At 40.0% G+C, this 27,916-nt stretch overlaps 1 protein-coding gene across 3 annotated transcripts in view; it reads right to left on the bottom strand.

The window, feature by feature from the left end:
* Nucleotides 1-24,358, bottom strand: part of RB1 (RB transcriptional corepressor 1) — a 73,396-nt gene extending 49,038 nt beyond the window's left edge. For 2 of the 3 annotated variants that reach the window (XM_071551251.1, XM_071551268.1), the window contains exons 1-11: nt 24,171-24,358; nt 23,749-23,866; nt 16,314-16,426; nt 14,593-14,727; nt 13,059-13,097; nt 11,833-11,900; nt 10,247-10,357; nt 7,573-7,721; nt 6,793-6,870; nt 2,931-3,040; nt 1,533-1,610 (exon numbers count right to left, since the gene is read on the bottom strand). In XM_071551251.1, the coding sequence (XP_071407352.1) occupies nt 1,533-1,610; nt 2,931-3,040; nt 6,793-6,870; nt 7,573-7,721; nt 10,247-10,357; nt 11,833-11,900; nt 13,059-13,097; nt 14,593-14,727; nt 16,314-16,426; nt 23,749-23,866; nt 24,171-24,259 (1,088 nt within the window). In that variant the 5' untranslated portion in view covers nt 24,260-24,358. Of the gene's footprint in view, nt 1-1,532; nt 1,611-2,930; nt 3,041-6,792; nt 6,871-7,572; nt 7,722-10,246; nt 10,358-11,832; nt 11,901-13,058; nt 13,098-13,394; nt 13,422-14,592; nt 14,728-16,313; nt 16,427-23,748; nt 23,867-24,170 lie in introns of those variants that run through there. The other variant, XM_071551260.1, reaches the window with a different exon arrangement.
* Between the last annotated feature and the right edge of the window lie 3,558 nt (nt 24,359-27,916).

Here is a 27,916-nt window from a genome sequence, read left to right as displayed (position 1 = left end):
AGTCAAATTAGTAAGTATGGTGCTTTCAGCATGTCCTGTAGGGTTTCCGTTTAATTTAAGGAGACTTAATGATACACTTTCCACTTTATGCTGATGAGGAAATGTTTGCTGCCATCTACTGACACTTCTGTGACTTTCTGAAAAACAGTTAACTACAGCCCAAAATCAGTGCTGGGGAACAAGCCTTTAGGAGAATTGTCTTAAACACCAACAGTTTTGGAAAACTCAGAGCAAAACTCAAGTGTGGATGGAGACAACCTGAATAACTCACTAGACCTGCTCCAAGATCAAAGCTGGTTTAGCACATTTCAAAGTTTTAGCATTGCAGAAACTTGGCACTCCTGGACTTTCTTAATGTCAAGGAGTTTCTTTCATGCCAAGAACTTCAATGAAGCATCTTTCACAATGTGAGAAGGCTTTAATTCTACTATAATTTAAAAGTGTCAGTGATTATCTGTAACTGCCAAAAATGGGATTTGTTGCCAAAGACCTTCTTGTTAAAAACAGTGGGTGTTACAGGTGGTGTAGCTCCTGATACCGCACATTCAGTCTGGGAACCAAAAGGCAAACCGATTCCTTTGTGGCTAAAATACACTACTAGCAAATAAAGATTTGAAGCACAAGACTAAAAGCGGCCACAAGGAAATCAAATAAAGTCTTCTGCAGTCACAGGCAACTAAAAATTCTTCTATATACTGATCAATAGTTATCTCAGCTGCATGTCTCCTTTTATTATTTTTATGAAGAAGCTTTTCAAAACCTTGCTGCTCTTTTCAGTAGAAAACAGTTTCTGCAGATAGTATTGAGCAGATTTATAGTCGATGCACAGGCCCCAAGTCTAATTAATTCCTCCATAAGCAAATTCCACTGCAGAAGTATTATTAATAAAAACAAAAATAATTTTACTCATTTGAGAAAGGTGAAGTAATAATAAAGGGTACAATATTTTAAGTTCTCTAGAGCATGTTAAAATGAAAGCCATTTATGTATCAAGCACGAAACAAAAGTTCACTGTTTAATTTCCCTAAACCTGACACCTTAATAGTGACTCCCTGTGAGGACACTTCTCTGCCTACATAGCACATGGCATTGCAGTCACACAGCTGACTGGTTCTTGAGCGTCCAAAAAGTTCTAAGCAAAAACGTACTGATCTTGTCAAAAAATTATGTGGCCCAAGGGAAAAACGGTACACAGAAATCTCCTTTCCTTTGGTTAACTGAATTCAAGTTTGCAGGTTTTTCTTCATTTGATTCTACGTCAAACAATCACCAATTAATACCACATTTCTTACACATTTTCCCAATTGAACAAAATATACCGGCACTCTAAAATGTTCATCTTCTCAATACAGGAAAAATACCAAAAGTAATTACTCTGAAATGCTAAATCTTTCCCTAAGCAGAAGAAAATAACATTAAAAAGCGAAAGGTCATAGAAGAAATGCATGTGCATGTACACATACGGTATCACATAAGGCAGCCAGAAAATACAGAGCTATGGTAAAACACCTAAAAAACCCCCAAACTCATACCGAACAGGAGTCTGTGGAAGTATAAGGCTAATTTCCTCCTCCGGACTGTTTTTCAGTGGTGTCCTCTCCAACTGTGAGCTACAGAAATGGAAAAACAAACTTATGAAGAACTAATGTAATTCAAAAAAAACAATGTTTTCTACAAAGACCTATTAATCCAAAGAGACAGCTGTGGAACTAATTTTTAAAAGATCTAAATGTCCAACCACTCCAGTTGTTTAAACAACGTAATGCTCCTTGTGGGTCCCTTCCAACTCAGAATAGTCTGTGATTCTATAAATTAAACTCCCAAGTAGATCTGCTTAGAGCAGGACATTAGACTAGATAAGCTCCAAAGTTGTCTTCTAAGCTTTTTCCTTTTCTAGAGTTCTATTTATAAGCAGCTTCATTTCACTGGAATTTAGGTGTATAACTAAAAAAGAAATTAAACAGAATCACAGAACACTTTGAGTTGGAAGAGACCTTTAAAGGCCATCTAGTCCAGCCCACTGCAACAAGCAGTGACACCTTCAACTAAATCAGATTGCTCAACCTCACCTCGAATGTTTCTAGGGATGCACCCTGTGCCAGTGTTTCACCACCCTTGTAGCAAAACACGTTTTCCTTCTCTCTAGTCTAAACTTACCTTCTTCCAGTATAAAACCATTTCCCCTTGTCCTGCCACAAACAGGCCCTGCTAACAACTCTGGCCCCATCTTTATTATAAGCTCCCTGGAGGAACCGAAATTCTGATCTAAGGTCTCCCTGGCACCTTCTTTTCTCAAGGCTGGACAAGCCTAACTCTCTCAGCCCTCCTTCATAATGAGAGGTGCTCTAGATCTCTGATCACTCCAACAGCTCCAGGTAATGTGCCTGGGCACAGGTACTGTAAACAGGCACTATTTATTCTGCGAAACCACCTGTCCCATTGAAACTACCCTTTCCCTATTTGCAGGTAAAGGTCAGAAGTCAGAATGGGCTGAGCACCGTTCCCAGCAGGCAGCTTTCAAATGCCACCATCCATTTGCAGGAAGGAGAATGTGGACAGTGAGGTCCCAAGGCTCCGTGCCTGGTGGCTCCAGAGCAATAACACTGCCTCAGGCACATCAATCAATTAGCACGACATGGCCTCTGCCTCCTCCTTACAATTCCTCAGCTCCTCTGGATGACAGGAGCTTGCATAGAGTGAGAGTCAGAGCAGAGCTTCCAAATAACTTTAAATAGAGTCACATTCAGATGCTTTTTCATTATTTAAGTGATAATGTAAAGCAAGGCTGGTTATGCCAGAAATACCTTAGCTCAACTACAAACCTAAAAGGTCAACAGGATCGGGATCTCCATTTGTAACACAAGGGGGCAGAATGCAACGCAAGTTCAAATTTTCTCTTATAAAGTGAAAGCAGTAAATGGCAATATTACCATGCTATGACATCAGGCTGTAGAGTTTCATCGTGATTCAGAAATAATCTTGCATCTATATCTTTGTTTTTAAGATAGAGCTCTTCATACTGTTTCAAGATAATTTCAACCTGAAACAAACATTGGAAAAACCACAAATTTATTTAACAGGAACAAGTTTTACAATTTACTGAATAAGTTAGTCCTACCTCATTAATACAATGCTGAAATGCTAAGAGAATGACCTTGGAGTTCACAAATTTACTTCTTATATAACAGCTGAAACACATCCAGAGAAAAATGACTGTTTATAAAAGAAGACAATCCAAGACCATGAGACTTTTTTGAAGAAATGTAGGTCTTGACACTGTAGACAAGATAAGAGCAGCTAGAATGGGAAACAGACCTGCAAATCTTTCCATCCAGAAAAGAGGGGTGTCTCCAGGAGCAGGAAATAATAAAATATTTGTTCCTAGAACAGCTGTTGGACAATCAGGGCACTGTCTCTGATGGTCTGGAGATGGAGGCCAATGCCCAAACTCAAACCTGCTTGTTCTGAGTATGAGACAACTTTCCCCATTTCATATTAATATATTTGTACAGGTGTAGTTCTGAAGAGACATGTCTCTTTCTGCAAAAACACAGACTTATTTCAAATCCACTTTGCTGGTTTTAAGTAGCTGTTAAAAGTTCCTTAGTTGACTAGACCCCATATTGATATGACTTCATACTGCATGAAAAAGTTTGTTTGGTTTTTTGAATGGGCATTAATTTTTTTTTTATTTTTATTTTGAGTGATTAGCATTAACTTGAAGTCGGCAATTTTTTTTAATCTAGGCCTCCACTTCAAATCTGCTGCTGTGCTCCTGCAGAATCAGGCAGTCACCTCAATTATCTGTTCCTTAAGCCCTTAAACACACTAAATGATGCTGTGCTCTGGCCAATTTCTGCTAGAAAAACAGGTAACAGTCCATATGAACCCAAACTAGTCCCCTCTCAGTCCCAAGAGAGAGAAAGCTGCAAATATCTCCTACATAGCTTTGCTCCTCACCTCTTCCTTTTACCTTTGCCAAATGGATTTCCTCCAAACTGATCTCATAATTAAAACTTTGAGATAAGGACTATTAAATCAAAGATTATATTTCAATTTTCTCATTAGTACTAGTTTTTTATTTAAAAAGTTAATTGTATTTTTATTATCTACCTAATGGCTTATGCATTCTTTTTATCTAAAATATCACAGTATTTAATAAGTTTCTAGAAAAAAATATCAGGTCTTAGACAAAATGGCTGTACTGGGATAACTAGGAAGAAACCTTCAGACAAAAGTAAGGGTTCTGTATTAATCTATTCAACAGTGCATAAAGCCTGACCAACACATACTAAAGAGACATGAAATACCAATATTAAGCTTTAAATGCTTTTCTTCCTATGGAAATAGTAATAAAATTTATTTAAAAGCTCAGTGGTTTATTTATGAAAATGAAAGTCAGTTTCAAGGTGCCACATTATTAGGCACTGTACTGGTGACCTCAGCTATGACTGATGGTTATCTGGATTACATTTATGAACCATCTCTGAAATATAGCTGTAACCTTCTGCTTTGGCACTCAAGTTTCAGGAGTAAGGAATATGCAGTGGATTTTTCTTCTTCTGCATCATTTTATAAAATCTTCACCAGCAGAGTCTTAGTTTTGACACTATGCTTAAGCTGAGCAGACTTGGATGCAAACCCTCTGATTTGAGAATAAGCTATATAATGACTTTTTCCTGGAAGTTCATAAAGGGTTTCTTTATGAACTATATATACTATGTATCTCCATTATACGCTACATATAGTATAAATATACACTATATACATATACTGTATATATATACACTATATATATATATATATATATAGTGTGTGTGTGTGTGTGTATATATACACACACACACATATACAACTATATATACCCACAAATTTAAAAGTCTAAACAGGCTACTGATACCCTGGAATTAATTTAGGAAGAGATTAAGATCTTTAGTCAGTCTTGTACTTTGTTTCCCACACAACACATTGTGAAACTGAACGGAAGATCCACCTGTCTGAACCCTGCAGACTTACCAGTCTGATCAGTTTCAGAGCTGCTTATTTTCAGGTTACCACATCTATTGGTGACACACAGCTAGACCTACCCTTTCAAGAATGATGAAAGCAAACACATTGCAAGAAGTTACCTACTAAGGTACACTCTTGAATGCAATTGCATAGAGGCAATCTGCTGCATCCAGTCTACAGCTTGGCAAGATGCAAGTAATTCTCTAAGGACACAGCAGTCCCAACTCTGCCAAGTTGTGAAAGTGAGCGTAACCTTTTGGGTATCTTTCCAACATAACTACAGTAACATGTCTCATTTATATTTAAATTAAGGTAGGTAATTTAGAACTGTATGCATTTACAGAGTGACTTCAGAGACCTAACATTTTAATAGTTCTGTTTTAGATGAATGGCCTTACCAAGATCATAGATATGCAACACTTATGTCGTATTTTACTTTGACCAAAAGCACTGGTTTAGCCTTGGGAGATTAATTCAATAAACTCAGATGAAAAAGCTAAACATGCTTTATGAATACTGGAATGCCTGCTATGTGACATTTCTGAAAAACAATGCATTTTGCTAGATGATTTTAGAAGAAGCTACTAGAACTTCATCAATGTGTAAAGGGAATCTTAAGCAATCTGGCATAAGTGAAGCACTAGTTTTGTTATCAGGTTTGTGTGGTTGGGTTTTGGTAGCTGGGGGCTACAGGGGTGCCTTCTGTCAGGAGCTGCCAGAAGCTTCCCCTGTGTCCAGCAGAACCAATGCCAGCCAGCTCCAGGATGGACATGCTGCTGGCCAAGGACAAGCCAATCAGGAATGGAAGGAACACCTTCTGTGATAACCTATTTAAGAAGGAAAAAAAGTTTTTGGGCGGATGTAATTGGAGCCAGAGAAGACGAGAGTGATAATGTGTGAGAAGAACAGCTCTGCAGACACCAAGGCCAGTGGAGAGGTTGGAACAGGAGGTGCTCCAGGTACTGGAGCTGAGATTTCCCTGCAGCCCACGATGAAAACCATAGTAAAGCAGCTGTGCCCCTGAAGCCCATGGAGGTCAACAGGAGTGCAGAAATCCACCTGCACTTCCTGCAGGAGAACCATACCAGAGTAGGTGGATGCCTGTAAGAGGGCTGTGAACCCATGGGCATCCCACTCTGAAGCAGGCTCCTTACAGGGACCTGCAAACCTATAGAGAGAGGAGCCCACACTGGAGCAGGTTTCCTAGTAGGACTTGTGACCCTGTGGGGCACCCATGTTGGAGCAGACTGTGCTTGAAGGACTGCTCCACATGGAAAAGTGAGCCACACTGCAGTGGTTTATGGAGATGTGTTGCCTGTGGGATGGACTCATGTCACAGATGTCCACTGAGGACTGTCTCTCTTACAAGGCACCCCACACTGGAGCAGGGGAAGGACTCCTCTCCCTGAGCAGTGTCAGAAACAACATGGGATGAACTGACTGTAACTACCATTCCCCATCTCCCTGCACCACCGTGGGGGCAGAGCCCAGGAAGGAGGGAGGGGTGGGGGAAAGGTACTTTTAAGATTTATTTTACTTCTTGTTATCCTGTTCTGATTTCATTCGTAATAAATTCAGTGAATATCCCCAAGTTCAGTCTGTTTTACCTGTGATGGTATTCGATGAGCAATGTCTCCCCCCACCTCTTTCTAAACACATGAACTTTTCATTGTATTTTCTCTCCCTGTCCAGTTGTGGAGAGGAGTGATAGAGTGGCTTTGGTGCGCACCTGGCATCCAGCCAGGGCCAAACCACTACACTCCTTTAAATTCCTGCACTTACCTCTGGCAGTCCATTTGAAGCTACAATACCAGCAGAATTCAAGAAAGGAATAAAGCTTGTGAGATACACATTTTTGACCTAAAAAAAAGAAAAAATGTAACATTAGCAATGTAGAGCCATGCATACACTGCTTTTGCATCTTTAAATCAATAAACTGACACTTCTGTAATGCACAGTGTTTTGTTTTCAAGAAAGTAAGAATGAAACTCCTTACAGACCCAAAACACAGTGATATGTAAGCATGCAGAAGCAGTCCATTGCTGGAACATTAAGTGACTAAACTGGGAAAGAACTGCACTCCTTCCAGCCCTCTCATCTTTCTACTTCCATCTGGATATTCAAAAATCAGTCCTTTGACACAGGAATAGATTTCTTCATCCAGGAAAAGGGAAACAGCTTTTTTTTTTAAGATCCCCCACAAAAGCAATGCGCTTGGTGCACACATTTTCTCATCCTGGGATGCAGCCATGAACCCTCTCAGAGCATACCTGCATCTACATGCTGTGTTCAGCCTGTAACTTCATCCATCACTCTTCACAGTTCAGTTTCCCTGGCAAAGTTACAACTCATAGCCAAGTGCTTGTTCTGGGGCTTTTTGTCTGATTTTTAAACTACCTACTAGAGAAACTACAGAATGGTAGAATACCTTCACTACCGAACTTGAGAGAATAGTTAAGCTGGCACAAGTACTGACACTTAGAAAAAGACCATTTAAATAAATGCATATTCCAGATGGGATTTAGCAGCAAGACCAATCAGACTTTAAAATGCAGGCATTACCTCATCTAAATTACAATCATGCTCTTTACAAAGGATTTCAATAATTTTTGTATCGGTATCAAGTTGCTTTGCAGTACGTGTGCTCCTGTTCTGACCTCTTCTTGGAGTTCGAGCTGAACCATTAACAGTCACTGCAGTCACAGCAGACTCTGCAAAGATAGTCAGAACAATCACAAGGTTACACTCATCTTAAGAAAACAGAAATTTAAATTATTAAACCCAAGAGATTCCATTTTTATATAGCTTTTCAGGTCTGCCTCTTAAAAATATTTTCCTTTTCGTCTGTTCATCTGGGTAAGAAACCTTCATTACAGAAAATCTATACAAAAAGAAAGTTATTTTTTGAATTCCTGTATCAGTATTTGGACATTTTGTTTTTGAAAAGCTATTCTACACAGAATGTAACAGCACTTTTTCTAAGTAGCTTTGAACGAACACCTATTTGCAAAGCTAGGAAAGCCTTATCTTTTCACACAGGAGTAAACTATTTTTAATATTTTTCCAGAAGAGTAAAACAAGAAGCTGAAAGATCAACTTCACACTACCTGTCTGAAGGTTAATAAATCAACGCAGGACTTAAGTGCTGGTGGGAACCTGGAATATGGTCCTGCACGAAAATTCTCCCGAGCAGTCAGCAATAGGACAAGGGGGCACAGGTTCAACCTCTGACAGGGGAAATTTAAGTTGGAGATCAGAAAAAAATTCTTTACAGAGAGAGTAATCAGGCATTGGAATGGCCTGGCCAGAGAGGTGGTGGATTCACCATCCCTGGAGATTTTTAAATTGAGATTGGATGTGGCACTGAGTGCCAAGATCTAGTAAACGGACTGGAGTTGGACCAAGGGTTGGACTTGATGATCTTGGAGGTCTTTTCCAACCCAATCAATTCTATGATTCTATGATTCTCCTTTCCCCAAAGACTCCCAGACAAACAAGAAGAAACAACAGAAGTTCACCTTGAAGAAGGTATCAAAAAACCATAATCCTTTGAGGTAAAAATACTTAATTTTGCTAATCTCAAAGTAGATGGCTTCAATCCTGCCATCTTGAAATTATGTGAATTATATTAAAAATGTACATTAATATAATTAAATATTGTTGGTTTAAACTTAGCACTCTAATCAGCATGCTGTTCTCATCTGTAACTTCATTTAAATTTGACAACTGTTCTTAGAAACTGACAAACCACACTGCTGGGTGATTGCATGTTAATCTCCTCAGCCTCAGTCAGATCATAAAGCCTGACATCATTCGGCACACTAAGCCTCTTGGTCATGAGAATTTGAACAATACATTGTGTTATCTGCTAAAAGAATGAAGAGCTGTTTGATAGTTACAACATCATACACAGCTTATGTTAGAAATCTAATGCTATGCACTTATGACAGCAATACCCATATCTGCAATTCCACCTCAAGTGGCAGCATTTTTTTTTCAGGATATGATGCTCAGAACCAAACTGTTTCTAATAATGAGCTCCTAGTCTGCCCAGTTTCACCACAAAAAATAAATCAGCATGAAAGGAAAGTTTCAATTCAGTGTTTTTTGAAAAGGATCAGCTTTATAATATCTAATAAGTAATCTCTGTCCTACCAGAAAGGAGAAATTTAAATTCAAAATAGTTCTGGAAGAGGGCGGCAATTTGCTTGTCCTAAACTACACTCTTTCCCACCCTTTATTTACATTGGCATTAGAATGAAAGCAAGATTATTTGTTCTCACCTGCAACAAATGATTACTAGGTCAGACAAATATCTGCCAAAACATGGAATTTAAAGAATATAGCAGTGACTACACCATCTATTCTATGACATTATAACCCACATGGATGTTTATTAGTAAAAAAAAGAAATAAGTTTAAAAATACTAGGATCACGTCACAGCCCAGCAGAGGATAAACTCAGTAGTCTCAGAAAAATGTGAGCCACATATTGTGGCTCCAAACACTTCAGTACATCAATGCCATAGCATGCTGAAGGAAATAGCAAACTAAAATAGAATTCTACCTTTGGAAGTTGCCATAAATGTTTACTTTCTCTGCCCTTCTAGTGAGGTTTTCCAGGTTTTAGTTATAAAAACTGAATGAACAAAAACTTACTGTTGAACAGAAATTTCTATAGTGAAGACCCGTCATACATTTAGTTGAAATAGTGACTCTTGGTAATAACAAAGGGGATTTAATAAAGCAAGACTATCTAGATTTTACCTCTACTGTTTTATTTTGAGCTTCTACCCACCATATTTTTGTTTTAAATGTCTACATATAGTCCAGTATCTTGCACATTTCTGCTGTCCTCATACTGTTATACATCAATGAAGTATGAGTCACAGCACCATCATTTCCTTTAGTAACTCAAAACAAACATGATTAATAGTTCTCTTATAACGCTCCCAGAACCCAAATTCTTCTACCAAATTAAAACTGCTGTTTAAACAAGTCTCTAAACAACTTGCATGGGTAAAGGGCATAGCAAACAGCAGGAAAAGAATATTAAATACACTGCCACATTCAGATAACTGAATTCAAGTTCACTACCATCTAAATTGAACTAAAACATAAAAAATCCATTTTAATAAGCTTAAGAAGTTTTATTATGTTAATTAGGAATGTTACCATGACAGAAATTTAATCAATTTAATTTTTACTTTATTGAACAAAACATTAAACTACTTACTGTATGGTTCCTTGAGCATAGCAGGGGGTGACAGTTTGATAAAATAATCTAAGACACACAGCAACAACTGGAAGGAAATCACCAGGTCATCTTCTACTTGCAACACTTTACCTGCAAATATTTAAAAGGGTAAAGAAAACCTTTGTGAGATGTTTGACTTAATTTGAGAAGTAATTTTTAAAAACAAAGATTCTGAAGTTCATATAATAATGCACTACTGTTAGAATTCAGAAAGCATCATACAGGATGCTGGTGTTCTTTGAAGGCTACTGATTTTAAAACTCACAGCTCTAAAGAAGTTTGTTGCTTTAGAGATGGCATATATATACACATAAACTTACTGGGCACAAAACTCCTGCCCTCAGGGGTCCCTACTGATTTCTTCTTTGTTTTACTGTAGTGGAGTAATGTTGTAGAGTATATTACCTACATGTGCCTCCTATTTTTCTGTAATTCTTCCTCACTTTCTCTTTTGTGGTCTTATGCAAGCTTTGTGGAATCTGCTAAGTATTTAGAAAGCAGAGCTGCAAGTAGACAGCAATGAGAAATTCAAAACATGCTAATACACTGTATGCTCAGCCTGTCAAGTTTGTATGAAATTACTTAACTCACAAAAACGTCAGAGCACTTTTAAAGCTGTATTATTCCAGCTGTTCCCAAATTATGGTTCATATGCCAGAGAAGATCTCCAAGACACCCATGAAAAATTAGGAAAGCCAACAGCAATTTGAAATAGCAACAGACTTGTGCTCCACTTACATGTGAAATCACCACCCAGGCTCTCCTGCAGCTATTTGCTGGTAAATTTCAGCTCTCTTGGTTCTCAAGAAAAGGCAGGCTAGAAAAACTTCTCTGGCTTTTGTTTTATGCACATGCTTGGAGAAATTCTAGTGAAAAAGCTCCATGAAACTCAGCTGATCCAAGACCAATTTTGCTATCAGAGATGGGCACATTTTGCTGGTAACAAACACCTGGAGTAATCAGCAACTGAGGTAAATGATTTGTTCCTTTTTGTAGGAGTAGTACAATGAAACATGACTCCATGGACTACTAGAATTGCTTTATCACTCAACTTTAACTATGACTTACGCTTTTTCAAGAAAGAGTCATAGTATTCCAAGGATGTGATTTCAGGGACTTAGTATGATATCTTATTATTAAATTTATTTTGTTTCAATTATATATAAATATATGTTATATAGAGTTATTATATATATTTATTTTATATATAATCATTTATATAATATAAAAAAATCTTCCAGTCTTCAGTTAATCATCCATTATTAAAATACTGGCAGACTAGAAAGAACTGCAGAACAGACTCAACTACAGAATGCCAACATTTAAAGCAAAAGAACAAAATCTTAGAATCTTAAATAGATATACTTATATACTGAGAGTAATACCAGTGACAACAATAGCAAAATCGCATTAAAAAACTATGACTGAGTAGTTACAAAAGCCAGGCAATCACAACATTCTGGGCTTGTAGGATACATATTCATAATATATCTCATACTGGACATGTAAAACAAACTCACTTCAACAATATTCATCAAAATAACCAACTTTTAGTCAAAACTCACCTTTAGCCAGCAAAAAAGTAATCCAATAATTTTTTAAGACTAATACAGAACTGAGCTCAGCAGAAATCCTGTAGAGAGACAGAAATACTTTGCATTGACAATTCCGTAATAATTCAAGCTATAATTTCTGAAAACATGCTTCAGTCTATGGAACTACTTAAGACGACTTGCAACATTTCTCATATAGTTAAGATTACTAATAATCTCATTCCATTCCCTATGTAATTATGACTACACATTTGAAAAAATTAAGTCTCTGTAAAGCCATTCAAGGATCGTGAAGTATCAGTATCATCCTTTGCAAAGACAGTGAATATAGACAACTCACTTAACTGTTACAACCTGTTTTCTCTTGTGTCTCTGACTAATGCCCTGTTATCCAGTCACAGCATGAGCTCAAGCTCATCTGGGAGTTGCTAAAGCATCTTTTAGTACACTCATTTTTTGCTATGATCAGGAAGCTGACTCTCCAAGTATTCATTTCTACCATGTCAAGACACATGCCATTGGATGGTGATCCTTCATGAAAGAAAAAGACAGACAGACAGAGAGAAAGACAGACAGACAGAGAGAAAGACAGACAGACAGAGAGAAAGACAGACAGACAGAGAGAAAGACAGACAGACAGAGAGAAAGACAGACAGACAGAGAGAAAGACAGACAGAGAGATACGCATGTATGTATGTATGGCCAAACTTCGCGAACGCAGATTTGGGCAGGGCTCTCCCCACGTGCCCTTCCAGCCTGCGCAGTGGATGTTTTAGGTGAGGCACAGCGTGCGCAGAACTGGCCCCACCATTTCAGTCCTGAGGTCCATTTGCCACGGCCGAGCGAGCTTGGACAGTGACAGGGAAGTCCTCGGGACTGTCACAGCACCTCGGTACTAACCGGGGCTGACCCTGCTGAGCATCCGAGATGTGACGGGATGGGATGGCAGGGAGGCATTGAACTGCCAGGGGACGGTCCCACTGAGACTCGAACTCAGGTCCTTGGGATTCAGAGCCCAGAGTGCTCTCCTTTACACCACAGGACCTCCCTTACATATATACACACACACACACACATAATTTCCGTGTCTCTCATCACCTCATTGCAATTCACCACTAAATCTAAATTAAACACACAACATGCTACAACTTATGTCAGTCTTGAAGGGTTAAAAGATAAAACGTGACAGCATTTTACATCTTATCTTGACAAACACAATTTAGGAAAACTAAACTTACTCACTACTAGGCTGTTCCAGATAAATAAGGCCACAAGTCCTAGAAAATAAAAATAAATTTGCATTTTTAAACACTTTCCTAAAAGCAAACCATGCAGTATCTTTGACTTCAATGTAGCAAAAAAATACACAACGTCACAAAACATTATTCGAACTTAAAAAAAAAAATGCTGGCTCTCAGAGATCAGATTAACAACAGATCAACTACAGCCCTTCATAGATGAAATAATGATGTTGCTTGCATATTTCTGGCAAAGCTTAAACAACAAAACAATTTTAACTTGGTATAATAAAATCTGTTATTCTTTTCTTCCTGAAAGAGAAGATTTGTACCTACATTGTTACTCAGCATTTTGTGTGTGTGTGTGTGTGTGTGTGTGTGGTTCAGCTTTGCGAAGGAGGATTTGGGAAGGGCTGTCCCCCCACGTGGGTGTGCCCTTCCAGCCTGTGCAGTGCATTTTAGGTGAGGCTCAGCATGCACAGAACTGGCCCCACCGTTAAGTCCTGAGGTTCATCTGCCACGGCCGAGCGAGCCTGGACAGTGACAGTGAAGTCCTCAGGAGTAGAACCTACAGCACCCGGCATTTCCCAGGAGGTCTCCCATCCAAGTACTAATCCGGGGCTGACCCTGCTTAGCTTCCGAGAACAACATAGGAAAGTGTGTCACAGCTGCACAGAAAATGCTATAAAAGGGCATTTTAAAAATCTTTAGTATTTCTGCAGTGTCACTGCAAGCCTTGTTAGGGTGTTAGACTGCTCCCCAATTATTCTAGGTACATATCATTTCAAGAAATAAATTCAGTCTATTCAGAAACAAAATAGGAAACCAAAAAAATTACAAATACTGTTTGAAAAAATTGTTACTGCAATCCAAGGTTCAAAAAAATAAGTGAAGTTAGAGGAGGGACAGAAAACCAGAACATGTCAACATATATGTGCAATAACAATTACAGCCCAGAAAACACTTGCAATTAATAAAAATGAATTATTTACAACTTTCACAAAATTTCACAGCTTTAAGGCAACTATACAAAAGTATTGTTATATACATATTTTCCAGGATAACAGTAAGTGTGATTGATTGGATTTTGAAAAGACAAATAAAGCTTATATCATATTTATGCCTTCATCCTATAAACTACCAAGGGGTCACCTACTACCCGTTACAAGGGTCATTTAAGGGATATTTGAGAGCCTTTTGTGATTTGGAAGGCAAAACATTACATAAAAAAATAGATAGTAAATCAATCCTTTTATATATCTGTAAAAAGCTTAACAAACTTGAGTAGCAATCACTTGTCATGCTACTCTTAGTACTGTTTGTACTGCAATGAGGGGATTGTTTAACAAAGCATTGTAATAGTTACGGAGTACAACACAGGATGTGTTTATTTAATGCATGTAAAAGTTCCATTTCACTGTTCTGTAAATATTAGCACATGGAGTTTAAATGGACTCTAACACAAAAATTCAAATACTTAAATGTTGACAGGCATAAAGAAATCATCATTTCAAAATGAAGAAACATACTCTACCTTTCAAACTTGTGGTATAGTGCAACTAATACATCATATTTCTTTTTCAGCCTTGATACAGTGCTATCAACTTTAGTGCTTACAGTATCCATGTTAACATCCACCTCTTTCAGAAACTGAAAAAATGTGCATACACTGAAAAAAGGAAAAAGACAGCAGATTACCATTACTCTGAGAAAGAGTATTCTGAAACAGCTCTTAACAAACAAACAAACCCACAACCCCACCAAAGCCCATTGCCCCACTTCACTAGACTCCAGCATATTTTTACTACTACTATTCTTATTCTCAGTGACAGAATGTTGCTTTGGGAAACACTACTTGTTTACCTTGTACCCCACCTCACATTTTCCAGATGTAGGAATAGTGTTCAACCAGGTAACAGAGGTACCCTACACTATGGGCACTACTATAGAAAGAAAATTTTCTTGGTTAGCACAGGTGCTAACTTTGGAAGTGAGAATTTGCTAACTAGAAACAACTTTCTTCTTCGTCTGCCAGTGAAATCACAAATACCCAACACACACACTTTAACTCTTCTGTTCTACTTAAGAAACACTCTTACTACTCTAAGAACATGAACCTTGGCTCCATCCATCCTAAAGAAAGACCTAGAAATGAAAACTGAGATGAATGTGTTGAATTATACAGAATTAGAAGTCTTGCAAGAGGTACTGGGGTATGGACACCCTCACCCTTTGGAAATACCATTACACAGGGGACGAAAACTCTCCCTACCCATCCATGTAATACTATGGCCATCAAGGGAGCACTTTTTTGTTATGTTCACAACCAAAATGAGCTGGGTGCTAAAAATTAAAGAGCAGGAAGCTATCAAATATATTCAACTACATCAACTATATTCTCATAAAGGATAAAAATGTACTATTCTGAGACTTTTTCATCTTTGTCAGATTGAAGAAACCATGTAAAACCAGTCAGAAGCTCATTTAAGAATTTTACCAAAGAATAAAAAAAATCTTTTAAATGTATCAGTGTGGCTCTAGAGAATAAGATGGTAGAAATCTCTGCCAGTTTGATCCTACAGCTCACAACAATCCCAAGGCTAACGAGTATTATGAATCTAACACAATTATGGATCTAACACAAGGTATGCTATTGCTCTAGACACCTAAATTCACCTTAAAAGCAGATATTGTCCTATAATCTTCATTTCTCATTCATGAACTTAGTTAATACACAATGTAACACTAATCCTCCCCTGTGGGTATAAAAGTACAAAATTCAGACTGGCATTAAAATGTTTGAAAAAGAGCAGCATGCTTGGAAATAATCTGAAGAGTAACAATTTTTTTTCCCCCTCTTCTTGATTTAGCCTGAGCCTAACATTGGGAAAAAGGTTTTTTTAGAAAATGTTGATACAGGGGAGGAAAGGGAAATATTTTAAATGCAATTTACACCAATTAAAACTGCTGAATACTTTAGGTTGAGCAAGAACAAGAATTAGTCATACAGTGAGTCAGACGATCAAAGCCAATCACAGTTACATAAGTATCATTGCTCCCTCAAACTAAAATATGACAGCAAGACTTCTAGTTTACCAAAATACTCAGAATTCCCATAAGTAACCTTCACTGTAATTCAACTAGACCGATATGCACAAAGATTCACGATACTTTAAAAATATTCTCTTTATAAAACTGTTGATTGTTGATGAGTTCATTATTGAAATCTAATTTCACATATTTAAAATCACTTACTTTATGCTTATACTTTTCAGAAGCTCAGTGAAAGTGAATGTCACTTCATCCAGATCAATTGCTACAATAAAGATACACACTCCCCATGTTTCCTTTTTCTTTTTGTTACAAGCCTTTTAGAAAAGAGAGGACACAGTTTTTGTTATTCAATAAAAACAGGCAATATATGAAAAGCATTAATTTGTTCAAACATTATTAGAAATGGTTAAACAAAACATCCTCAAACAAACAATTGACTGTGATAGCCAATTATTTGAGAATGGAAAACATTACAAGTTTTACAACAGAGAGGAAAGACCAAACACTTCAACTCCTATTCCTACAGGACAAGATCAGTTTTACCCATACAATTCAGCAAAGCTCAAAAGCACAAGCTTTGGTTCTGTGGAACATTTACACAAAGCAGAAGCCATTATCTTTTTTTTTCTATTACCATATTTGACCATAACAATACACTAAAGGTTAAGGAATCAGAAGCCAAGCTACAAAAAAGTAGACAGAATCTTTACAATGAAAGGCATTAAACACTCATAAGGGGGTACAGCTGTGTCTCAACCACTTATTCCTGCTGAACCACAAATCCATCTCTGTTTAGTAGATCATGATAGTATCAAGCACTTAGGGGCATTTTCCTACCATACATCTACATTAAGGTCTGTCTTCTGCTACTTAGAAAGTGCAAGTTATAACCAATCATCAAAAGAAGCCAACCCACAATGACAGACGTGCCATCCGCATGAAGTAAAACTCTTGATGGTTCAACAAGCCACTCACTATTTTGCCAGTGTCAGAACTCCAGGGGAGCCAATCTTATGACACAAATTAACAGTTTGTTTACAGTCAAAGACAGATGATTCATCCCAGATGGACTTGAATGCGTGGGAATGAACTGAAGACAAATCCACAGCCAGAAATTAATTTCTGACTCAAGATTTTTGTTGATACAGCATCACTACAGAAAATGAGCAGGACAACAGCTCAACATCTGCCCTTGGCTGTCGTTCAGTTTCAGTAAGATGACTCTCAGTGACCTTAATTCAACTATCATGAAGCAAAGCCCACCCACCAATCACTAGCCCAAAGATTATTTAACACTTATTAGCCTACATAGGGTTTTTTATTTTATTATCTTTTATTTAGGATTCTGAAGAACCAATGCTACAACTTCAGAAAATGTAGGTCAGTTCTGTAGGAAAAGATCTACAACTCTTACAAACTCTTTCAAAATACTTATTTCTCATTCTGGAGTTACTATTATTTGATCTTGTTTAAGCAGTTTGCCTAAATCTAGTGAAAACAACCTGGAGGAGTCATGGGCTTAAAATGCTCATGCAACTAAACTACAGTGAAATGGGATTCTTGTCTCTCTTCTTTCCAGATGTACTTGCAAGGTGTCAAAAGCACCAGCAGAAATAACTTCAGTTCTCTACCTCAAGAAGTTCTCCAGTACTAAACTAGTCACAAGGAGGAGACAGTCACAGAAGTCTCAGTTCCAGCATACAGTTAGAGACGTTTACTGTTCTGCCAGCACTGATAACAGTTTTGATGACAGCCTATAAAAGCCAGGAATAGAAACTTCAACAGATGTTGTGTAAAAGAAGGTCAAGAGAAATGCACATGAGAAATACGCAAACACGGATGGGTATTCGAATCAAATGGGATAGAGGATGGCTCACTGTAAATATCAAGCACCTGATTGTTTAAAAGAAACGTGGAACTTGGCTTACTAAAATCTCAGCTACTGTGTCCCAATCAATATAGAGAACTAGACTGATGGTACAAGAAACATTCACAGGTGGAGAAAGTCCAAAGGAGGCCATGAAGATGATCATAGGGCTGGAGCAGCTCTCCTGTGAAGACAGGCTGAGAGAGCTGGGGATCTTCAGCCTGGAGAAGACAAGGCTCTGGGGAGACATTACAGAAGCCTTCCAGTACATAAAGGAGGTTACAAGAGAGCTTTAAACTGAAAGAGGGCAGGTTTAGATTAGATATTAAGAAGAAACTCTTTAATGTGAGGGTTGTGAGACACTGGCACAGCTTGCCCAGGAAACCTGTAGATGCTCCATCCCTAGAAGTGTTGAAGGATGGGGCTTTGAGCAACCTGGTCTAGTGCTAGGTGTACTTGCACATGGCAGAGGGGTGAAACAAGATGACCTTTAAAGGTCTATTCAAACCCAAACCATTCTATAATTCCACATGTTTATGATTATAGTGGGTGGGAGACGAGAGGGAAAAAGACTCAAGAAGCACTCATAGAAAACTGACCAGAATTAAAACCTGCAGGAAAAATATCTCAGGAAAAATAATTCTGAAAGTGACTATTATACCCACTGTCTCCATATAAGAAGTTCGATGTAAAGACAGTTAGAACCTCTGTTTTTCAGCAATACCAGTTTTAAACTTTCTGTTGAACATTGTGATGGAAGATTAGTATTAGTCTTCAAAAGATTAGATTAAATTCAAATATAATACTAGCTAAAAGTAATGGAAGTCAAGGGGAAGTATAGAACTAATGCATATACTTCATCTGATGCTGTAAGTTCACATTACATCTTTGCATGAAGCAAGACTGGAGGAGACATCCATCTTTACCCAGGATGGGCAGAAGATCAGTAAAAAAAGAAACAGTCACCTGAGCTTTTAAAGTGCTGGGCACAACACATACAAGCAATGCATCTGCTGCTAAGATACTGAATATCATCAGCAAAGGGCCATGGTGACAATTTATGTTTGCTTTGGGACTTTCAGTAGGTCTTTGGCATTTTTTTAACAATAGAGGAGAGGATCCTAAAATATCTATAATTTTGCCCATCCATCCAACACTTCAGTGGATTCAGGTTCAGTTTAGCTGCAGTTCTACAAATTAGAGACAAAGGCCTAGACAGAAAATACTTCATTAGCTCTTATGTGTTTCATGCTTTTGCCAAAACCAAGAAGCCTCTGTATCTTTTAACATGCAGATGAGATGGCCTACCAATTACAATGTTCTTCTTAAGAGGAAACCACAAGCAAAAGGAAATGATATAATTTAATTGCAAAATTGTATTAAATGGGGACATTTGACCTGCTGATCACTAACTCGTTGGTCTATATAGAGCAACCTTGCTATATTTAAGAATTCATTATTTCATTTCTCTACTTAAGATACAGTTCACCTTTTCAGTTTTCTTCACTAAAAACAGTTTAGCTCTTTGTCCATCAAGTGCTCTGCAGCATCTGCATCCCAGTGTAAATCATCAGTTGGAGAGAATTTCAGAATGTAAGATAAGTAATTAGAAACAAGAAGAGATGACTGAAACATCTTGAGATGTTGGAGACTCTTGGGGGGGAAAAATAAAGGCAGCAAAATACATTAATGACGACTGGCTTGAATTACAACACAGAAACAAATTAGTAAAATACTTGGGGAAAAAATTCATGGACAAGGAAAGTTAAAGTAGGAAGGACTAGCTATGCAGACTGCAGATCTTTCACCATGAGAATTTTTTAATAGCAGGTTAGACAAACATTCGATAAAAATGGCTGAGGAATTCAGGAGTTGGAACAGCTGAGCAGCAGCAGCAGAACAGTGAGCTACATTTCCAAAAAAAGCAAACAAAAATGGACCTCCTACCCACACACTACATATTACAGAAAACTGGACTGATGAGGTTGAAGCGCACTAAACCCTATATGTGAAGGTCCCTGGCAAAGTCCAATTTCTATCAACTTCCTAAATCATCTTCAATTTACTTTGCAGAAGTTTGGTTCCCATTCAGTCAGCACGTCATCTGTTCCTAACACTGGTTCTTCCCAATATATTCAGCAACAATTCACTCAAACATTATTTTTCAATCACCCAATATTCTACTTCAGATTCTCATTTTGTTATTCTCTCCCAAAACAAACAGTAGCAGAACAAAACAAATGCCCCAAGCTTTTTTATAGCAGTATTAGTATGACTTCCTGGACCTCTTCTCGTCTTTCTTACACCAACAATCACATGCTGCACACCAAACCACATTAGTAATTCCACCAAATCTATTCACTCCATCTAGAATTTACATGCACTAGTGGTTCATAATACAGATTTCTGAAGAATCACAAAAAATTAAACAGTATGAGAGAAGCAAGTATCAGAGCCAACTGTTAAGCCAACAACTGCCAGTGTGTAAGAGTTTTGAAATTAAGACAGTAAAAACTACAACTCTAAGAAGCATTGTTAACCTAGGTAGCTTAGTTTGGCAAAGAAAGAAATGATAGAGAGTGCAAAGGTATTTGTATGACACTAAAGCAAAAGTTCGCTCTTAGACAAAACTTCCATGTTTACAATAAACTTGTGTGGGAGTTCACCAGACATAAAAACAATCTAAAAGTAAAACATCTTTCTGGTTACACATCAGGTACCTTCCTTCACTCTGCTAATTCAGTACAACATCTCCAGAATCAGTGTTCGGGGCTTTATCTAAGAGATCTGGAGTTAGCATTTTATTGTCTGAGTGTCATTAAACTCTGGCTGTCACAGAGGAAAGTTTTATTGTTCTCCCACTACGCAGGAAAACACCATCATATTTAACAGACAGCTGTAGTAACAATCCCTCTCTGCAGATCTAGTTTTTACAATTACAAGTCAGCCACACTTGCCAGAAAGATTGTGTTACTATCTCTCTCATCATGTTTCTCCTCCTTCACACCTCTCAGGAGTTCCGCTGTTTCAAGGGTCCAAGGCCCAATTGCACCTGTATATCCTTGACTCACACACTGCAGAAACAGGTAACTTGAGAGTACTGCAAGGAAAGCTACAGTGCACAACTGTGCAAGATAAGAGAGCTGAAATTTCAGAAAGAAGTAGCATCACTAGTAACTCAAATACTCAAAAATATCAGTGTGGAACGGTGTGATATCCTGAAGGAAAAAAAACAGCGAAGACGTCCAGTTTTGGTGGTGCAGTGGCTCCAGCAGGCATTAGCATTCATTTCAGGGAGCAGTGGATACCAAGGTTTCTCCTCCCTGACTGATGCCTACCTGGTAAGCAAAGTGTCTCACTGAAGTTCAGGCACATTTATACATTCTAGCAATCTTTGTGCATGCCTACCAAAAATAATGGCTTTATACTTTTAAGCTGCATGTACCTGGTTTGCAGAGTCTCTGCACCTGATTATATGCACCCTAAGTGACCCCAAAAGGACAGTACTAAAAGATGTTTTCACTATAACTCATTAAATATTCATTGAGCAAGGATACAGCACATGTTCAGACTATGTCCAAGCCCACATTTGCACCCTGAATCTCTGCCAGTTACCACACTATCTGATGTCTGGGCCACACTGCCTCCTAGTTAGCATTACAAGTCCTCTCCACATCCTCAGAGGCTTGACAGGCACAATTCTAAGATCAACCATAAAGAACAAGGACAGTGTGCCAGGGAAGGTAAGGTTTCAGGTCTTGGTGCTTTGTAAATGGCTTGAGAGTGGGATCCTTAGTGGCCTGATGATTTAAGCTTCCTCAAGTAAAACCAACTACAATGTTAAACAGAAGTGTTTTGGTAGGTATTTGACTCAACTAGTGCCCTGTCACTTCCCTTTTTGCTTGAGAACAGCAAGCTGCTACACAATCAGCTTCTGTTCCAGTTCAGAGCTGAACAGTTTAGTACTGAATCTTACTGATTAAAACATATGCAGCTGGTGTTCTTGCAGCACAAACCCTGGGACAGCCCCTCCAACACACTACTTTTACCAGGGGAAGAAATACAGTTTCCTCCTGAATCCCTGCAACCTGAACTACAGTCTCCCTGAGATGTCAGGCTCACCACAGTAACAGCCTGACCTTGAAAGTGCAGCAGCAATTAGCCAGGCTGTTACTTTGCTTGACTTCAGTCAAGTGAAGCCTGTTCTCAGCTAGAGGTAGCAGCTTCAGGGCTTTCCAAGTCCTCATGAAGGCACACACTTGGCAGCTTACTCATTGCAACACCTTGCTGATACACCTCAAAGTTTGAGGAAAAGGACTTGGATTGAAACACAGTATAATGTGGTTTGGTTTTATTCCTGTAGATTGAAAGGATCTTAGCAACTGGTCTTCATTGCAAGGCAACAAATATTAGCTATAAATCATAATGAGGGTCTGGTCCTTGTCCTGTTCTGAGTAAGTAAAGGTCATCTTCAGGTGCTAAAAGGTTTCAAATATCCTGTATCTTACCTGGCCATTGCTGGGTGAAACAAATTGGTGGTAAAATTGGTGAAAACAAAACTTGGCCTGTAAATGAAATTTGCAGGATTATACTGAAACCCACCTTGGATTTTCACTCACAAGAGAACTGACTATTCCTGTTTTCATGCATATAGGAGAACTAGACTATGCTCTAAGGTAAACGCTTCCTGTGAGCATCCAGAAATTGTACCTGTTACTGAAAGAGCAGTACACAGTCTCTCTCCCAAGCTGCTCCTACACTATGTTTAAAAAACTCAAATGCATTAAGAGCTGGTATATCGACACTGCAAGTTTTAAAGCCACAGACAAAGTATTAGTAGTGACAAACTTCTTTACATTGAGGGTGGCAGAGCACCAGAACAGACTGCCCAGAGTCTCCCTCTCTGGAGATGTTCAAAACCTACATGGACACATTCTTGTGTAACCTGCCCTAGACGACCCTTCCTTGGCAGGGCAGTTGGATTAGCTGATATCCAGATGTCCCTTAAAATTCTATGATAGCTCTGGCAGGTCAGCTCAAGTTGCAGAAGAGTAAGCAGAAGTGCAACACATCCATCAATGCAAGCCCATGCAGCAGGAACAATACCCCAGCAAGGTATTACAAATCTAAGATCTGTACAATTTGATTGTATTGTAGCTGTTCTCTGAATCAGCCTGCTGACACAGCAGCAACACTGAGAAGGAGGAAAGGCAAAAATCACGAAAGGGCATAACATTTTATTAATCTGTTTACACATGCCCAATGACTAACTTTGAATGGAAATACCTCAATGATGAGTACATACAGGTTAACATCATGCAGCAGAAAAAAAGAGTTTACTATGCAAACATTGCTTTCTCTGCACTAGCCTACTTCAGATCCTTTCTGTAGGGTGCAGGAAAGATACAGAGAAACACACAATGAGATGGCCTGTATAAAGTCAAGACATTTGAAATAACTTGCAGTTTGAATAATTGGCTAATTGTATGGTATTTTTTTCTACTGTCATTTATCAGTAACTTAAAAGAATTCTTGAGCCCACACTTTTACTGCAAAACATTAACAAAACAGGGGAATCTGAAAAAGCCAGTTTATATAGACCTGAACATGGCAACATGTAGCTTCGTTTCCTTCCAAGTGAAGTTAGATTGGAGTCATACCATACGAGCTTTGGTTGTGACACACTTGGGCCCCGGCGCAGCCAAGTTATGGCTCAACGTTTGACCTGGGGCACAGGACAGACACTACCACAGAGCAGCAGGTACTCACCAGAGCTCCATCCACCGCCGATAAGGCCTCGTACGTCTTCCACGCTTTCTCCCTCACGCTCTCCGGCACTTTCAGGGCATCACAGAGCACGACGAAGTCAGCTTCGCCGATCTCGAGCCTAGGAGAAGCACCAGACATTGCCAGCGGGGGCTCAGTGCGGCGGGGCCGGCAGCACACCGGGGCGAGCGGGGGACCAACACCCGCCGCGACCGGAGCCGGCCCGGGAAAAGCGGGCACAGCCCGGCAAGGGGGGGACATGGCCAGGGAAAAGGGGGGGGCGGCACGGGCCAAGAAAAGAGGGGGAGCACGGCCCGGGAAAAAGGGGGGGGGGGGGCACGACCAAGGGAAAAGGAGGGGGGGGGGGACACAGACCGGGAAAAGAGGGGGGCACAGCACGGAGCCCCGCCCCGGGCGGCGCTTACCGGCGGGCTGCGGGCGGCGCGGAGCCGCCGTCGGGGCTGGCGCGCTGGGTCCTGGCGGCGGCCGCCCTACGCGGGGGCTTGGGCGGCATCGCGGCTGCCGGAGCGGCCCCGCCGTCAAGGGTCACCGGCGCCGCTGTCGCTATCCGACCCCGCCGCTCCCGAACCGCGGGAAAACGGCGTCACCACCCGCCCCGCGCTGCCGTCACTTCCGGGCCGGCGGCCGCGCCCCCACTCCGCCCCGCCCGCGGTACCGGAGCGGTGAGCGGTGAGAGCAGCCGTGGCCTGGCGGCGCTACTGGTCCCTCGCCCAGCCAGGGACCCGCCCGGGCCCCGCGGCACCCGGGGGCGGCAGCGCAGCTGTGCCTGGCGCTTCAGGTGCTCAGCAAGCTGCAGGGGCAGGCGGTGCATCTTCTCCGTGCCACGGGAAGAACCACCGGCCTATCTCTGAAAAGGAATAACTGCACAGATGCAGAGCAGGGCAGGAATTGCAGTGGGGTCATGACAGCGCCATGCAGCGCTACAGCCTGGGGGAAGAGCGGCAGGAAAGAGACCCAGGAAAAGGACCTTGGAGTGCTGGTCCGCAGCGACTGGACATGAGGCAGTGTGTTGCCAGGGAGGCCGATGGCATCCTGGAGTGTGTCAGGAATGGTGCGGCCAGCAGGAACACGGCAGTGACTCTTCCCCGGTGCCTGGCACTGGTGGAGTTACACGGGGCTGTGTCCAGTGCTGGGCCCCGCACTGCAGGAAAGGCCAAGGAGGACAACGGAGCTGCACAAGGGTCTGGAGCACAAGTCCTGAGAGAATCATAGACGTCCAAGATCATCAAGTCCAACCCTTGGTCCAACTCCAGTCCATTTACTAGATGATGGCACTCAGTACCATGTCCAATCTCAGTTTAAAAATCTCCAGGGATGGTGAATCCACCCCCTCTCTGGGCAGCCCATTCCAATGCCTGATTACTCTCTCTGGAAAAAATTTTCTTCTGATCTCCAACTTAAATTTCCCCTGGCAGAGCTCGAGCCCATGTCCCCTTGTCCTATTGCTGAGTGCCTGGGAGAAGAGGCCAACCCCCACCTGGCCAGAACTTCCCTTCAGGTAGTTCTAGACAGTGATGAGGTCACCTCTGAGCCTCCTCTTCTCCAGGCTGAAGGGCTTGTGCTCCAGTCCGTTCACCAGCCTCGTTGCTCTTCTCTGGACCTGCTTCTGCAGCACCTAAGGGAGCTGAATTGTTCAGCCTGGAGAGGAGGAGGCTCAGGGGTGACTTTATCCTTCTCCCCAGCTACCAAAACAGGTTGTAGCCAGGTGGGGGTCGGCCTCTTCTCCCAGGCAACCAGCAACAGAACACGAGGAAATGGCCTCAGCCTGTGCCAGGGGAGATTCAGGCTGGACATCAGGAAGAATTTCTTCACAGGCAGGGTTGTTAAATTTTGGGAAGGCTGTTCAGGGAGGTGAGGGAGTCATCATCCCTGGAGGTGTTTAAGGCAAGACTGGACGTGGCACTCAGCGCCATGATCTAGTTGAAAACACCGTGACTAGTCAAAGGTTGGACTCAGTGATCTTAGAGGTCTTTTCCAACCTACATGATTCTGTGATCTCTTAATCTGATATTCATCCAAGTCCTCACTGAAATGTTACTTTAATGCTGTGCATTAATTACACTTAATGTAAGAAGTTCAGGCTGCGTTTGGGCATCCTCTAGATTTTAAGCAAATGAGATTCAAATCTCCAGTGTCTTGATTCACAGATCTTAAAAAATCTGCTTTATTGTCTGCAATTGCACACCCATGTTTAGAAGGCAGATCACTGCTGCAAAGAAGCACATTTATTTTCAGATTTGTATGATGACAACTTCTCAGAAAAAGGAAAAATATATGGATGGATGGATTTTTACTATATGCACATATTTATCTGTTGCCTGTAAAGCAAGTAGTTTTAGTGAGATTGCTGTCAAAACTCTAGATTAAAAAAAAAAAACAAACTAAACAAAACCCAACATGAATATTAGTATGGTATACAACTGAAATGCCCTAGTATTTTTAAGATAAATGCATTTTGGAGTTTTTTTCAGGCATTTTTATATTCATTAACTTAAAACAGGAGAACAGATTGGTTTTCTGCTTTATAATTACAATTAAACCAATTACAAGAAAACCCCCCTCCAAAGTAAATGTTTGAATTGTAGACTGCAGTGGGATTTTGACATTCCTTATTATGATCCTAGTAAAAAACAGTGGCCATAACTTTACCCTGCTTCTATAAGCACATTTAAATACTTCTTGTAATGAGATGATACCAGATGCTGTGGAAGGTTCAGAGTCTAGGACTGCCTGTCAGCTACAGTTGAACCACAGATAATTACACAGATCTACCTACCAGCTTGGAAAAGTAAGCTAAAACCCTAAACCACAGGTGAGTCCATTGCCTTGTCCTCACCACTAGCTTTAAGAGCGCAGAAGAATTTAAAGGGAAGGCAAAGCATATCAGAAAACTTGGTCACAGCCAGTGGAGACCATCCCAGCTGTCAGCAAGAAGGGAACACACACCCTTCCTGGGTCGTTTCCCTCACAGCTGCTTTAACATGCTGTTAGAGCCAGGCCCTGGATCATCCAAATGACAAGCAAAGAATTTGTCTCATGGCCCTCTGTGCATTGCTCTTTTTAAAGAGTTCCAAACCAGCCTCAGTGTAAATACTAATTTTCTAAAATTGTTAGTGTGCCAAGCACCCTCTCAAGTCAAATTTTATGTGCCATCTCATCAAGCAAGGCTGTCAGGGCTCCCCTCCGTAAGCAAGTACAACCAAAATATAATCTCAGAATACTTCAGGTTACAACTAGAGGAAGAAAGGAGGTAGCAGATTGATTGAGCAGCAATAACATTTAATTGTCCATCCTGGAGCCTTGGATGTAATAACTACATCTAAACCGCGGTAAGAAAACTCAACATATATGTGTGTAGAAAGGCACATGCTTGTGTAAAAACATATGTAAGTTTCTGTGGTTTTTTACCCCCTTGTTATAGGTACTGATTTGAAGGTTTTATCCTGTATTTTAAAATATCTTCTTTGAAATTGAGCTTTTAGACTTTTCCATAAAATTACAAAGGAAAGAAGAAAATCAGTTCTGAATGGGAAAAAGGAAACAAAGGAAACACCGCAAGGTCAAATAAAGTATTAATGATAATTTTCTCATCTGACTTGACAATATCTTTATTCTGAACATCTTGCTACAACTGCTTTTAAAGTGTAGGTCATAGACAGATGGAAGTCTGTGAAACACTGCCCAGTCAAGCAGTCCTGACTTATTGTTTCCAGCTGCTACACAACCTTAGGTAATGTTATTATCTTATTTTTTTCACTTAAAACTATTGCTATATTTTCATGGTAATTGCCCATGGGAATAAAAGCAGTGATTTCACTGCAAATGACACCAACCTTAGAAGGTTGCTCCTTTTTTATTCATAAAAATGAAATATTTCTGAGAGGGAAACTTGATTTAAGTACACCTCATGGTCTACCAAGACTAGCTGCTTATTTCTACATTATCACAGACCTCTACCACTTAAGTTGTTACAATTACCATAAAATCAGTTCTTCCGAAGTTACACAACAGAAATGTACACACTAAACCCACTAAGCTGTGAGCTTCTGGATATTAGAGCAAGTACTGAATATTGGCAAAGTTTTGCTTGAATAAAGCCCATAGGCTGTAAAATCCATGGATCATAGATCTCTACCTGAATCATACCCAT

The sequence above is a fragment of the Pithys albifrons genome, chromosome 1 (genome assembly GCF_047495875.1).
Source record: "Pithys albifrons albifrons isolate INPA30051 chromosome 1, PitAlb_v1, whole genome shotgun sequence".
Lineage (NCBI taxonomy): Eukaryota > Metazoa > Chordata > Aves > Passeriformes > Thamnophilidae > Pithys > Pithys albifrons.
The sequence above is the reverse complement of the archived record's forward strand: the minus strand, read 5'-3'. Positions and strand labels throughout refer to the sequence as shown.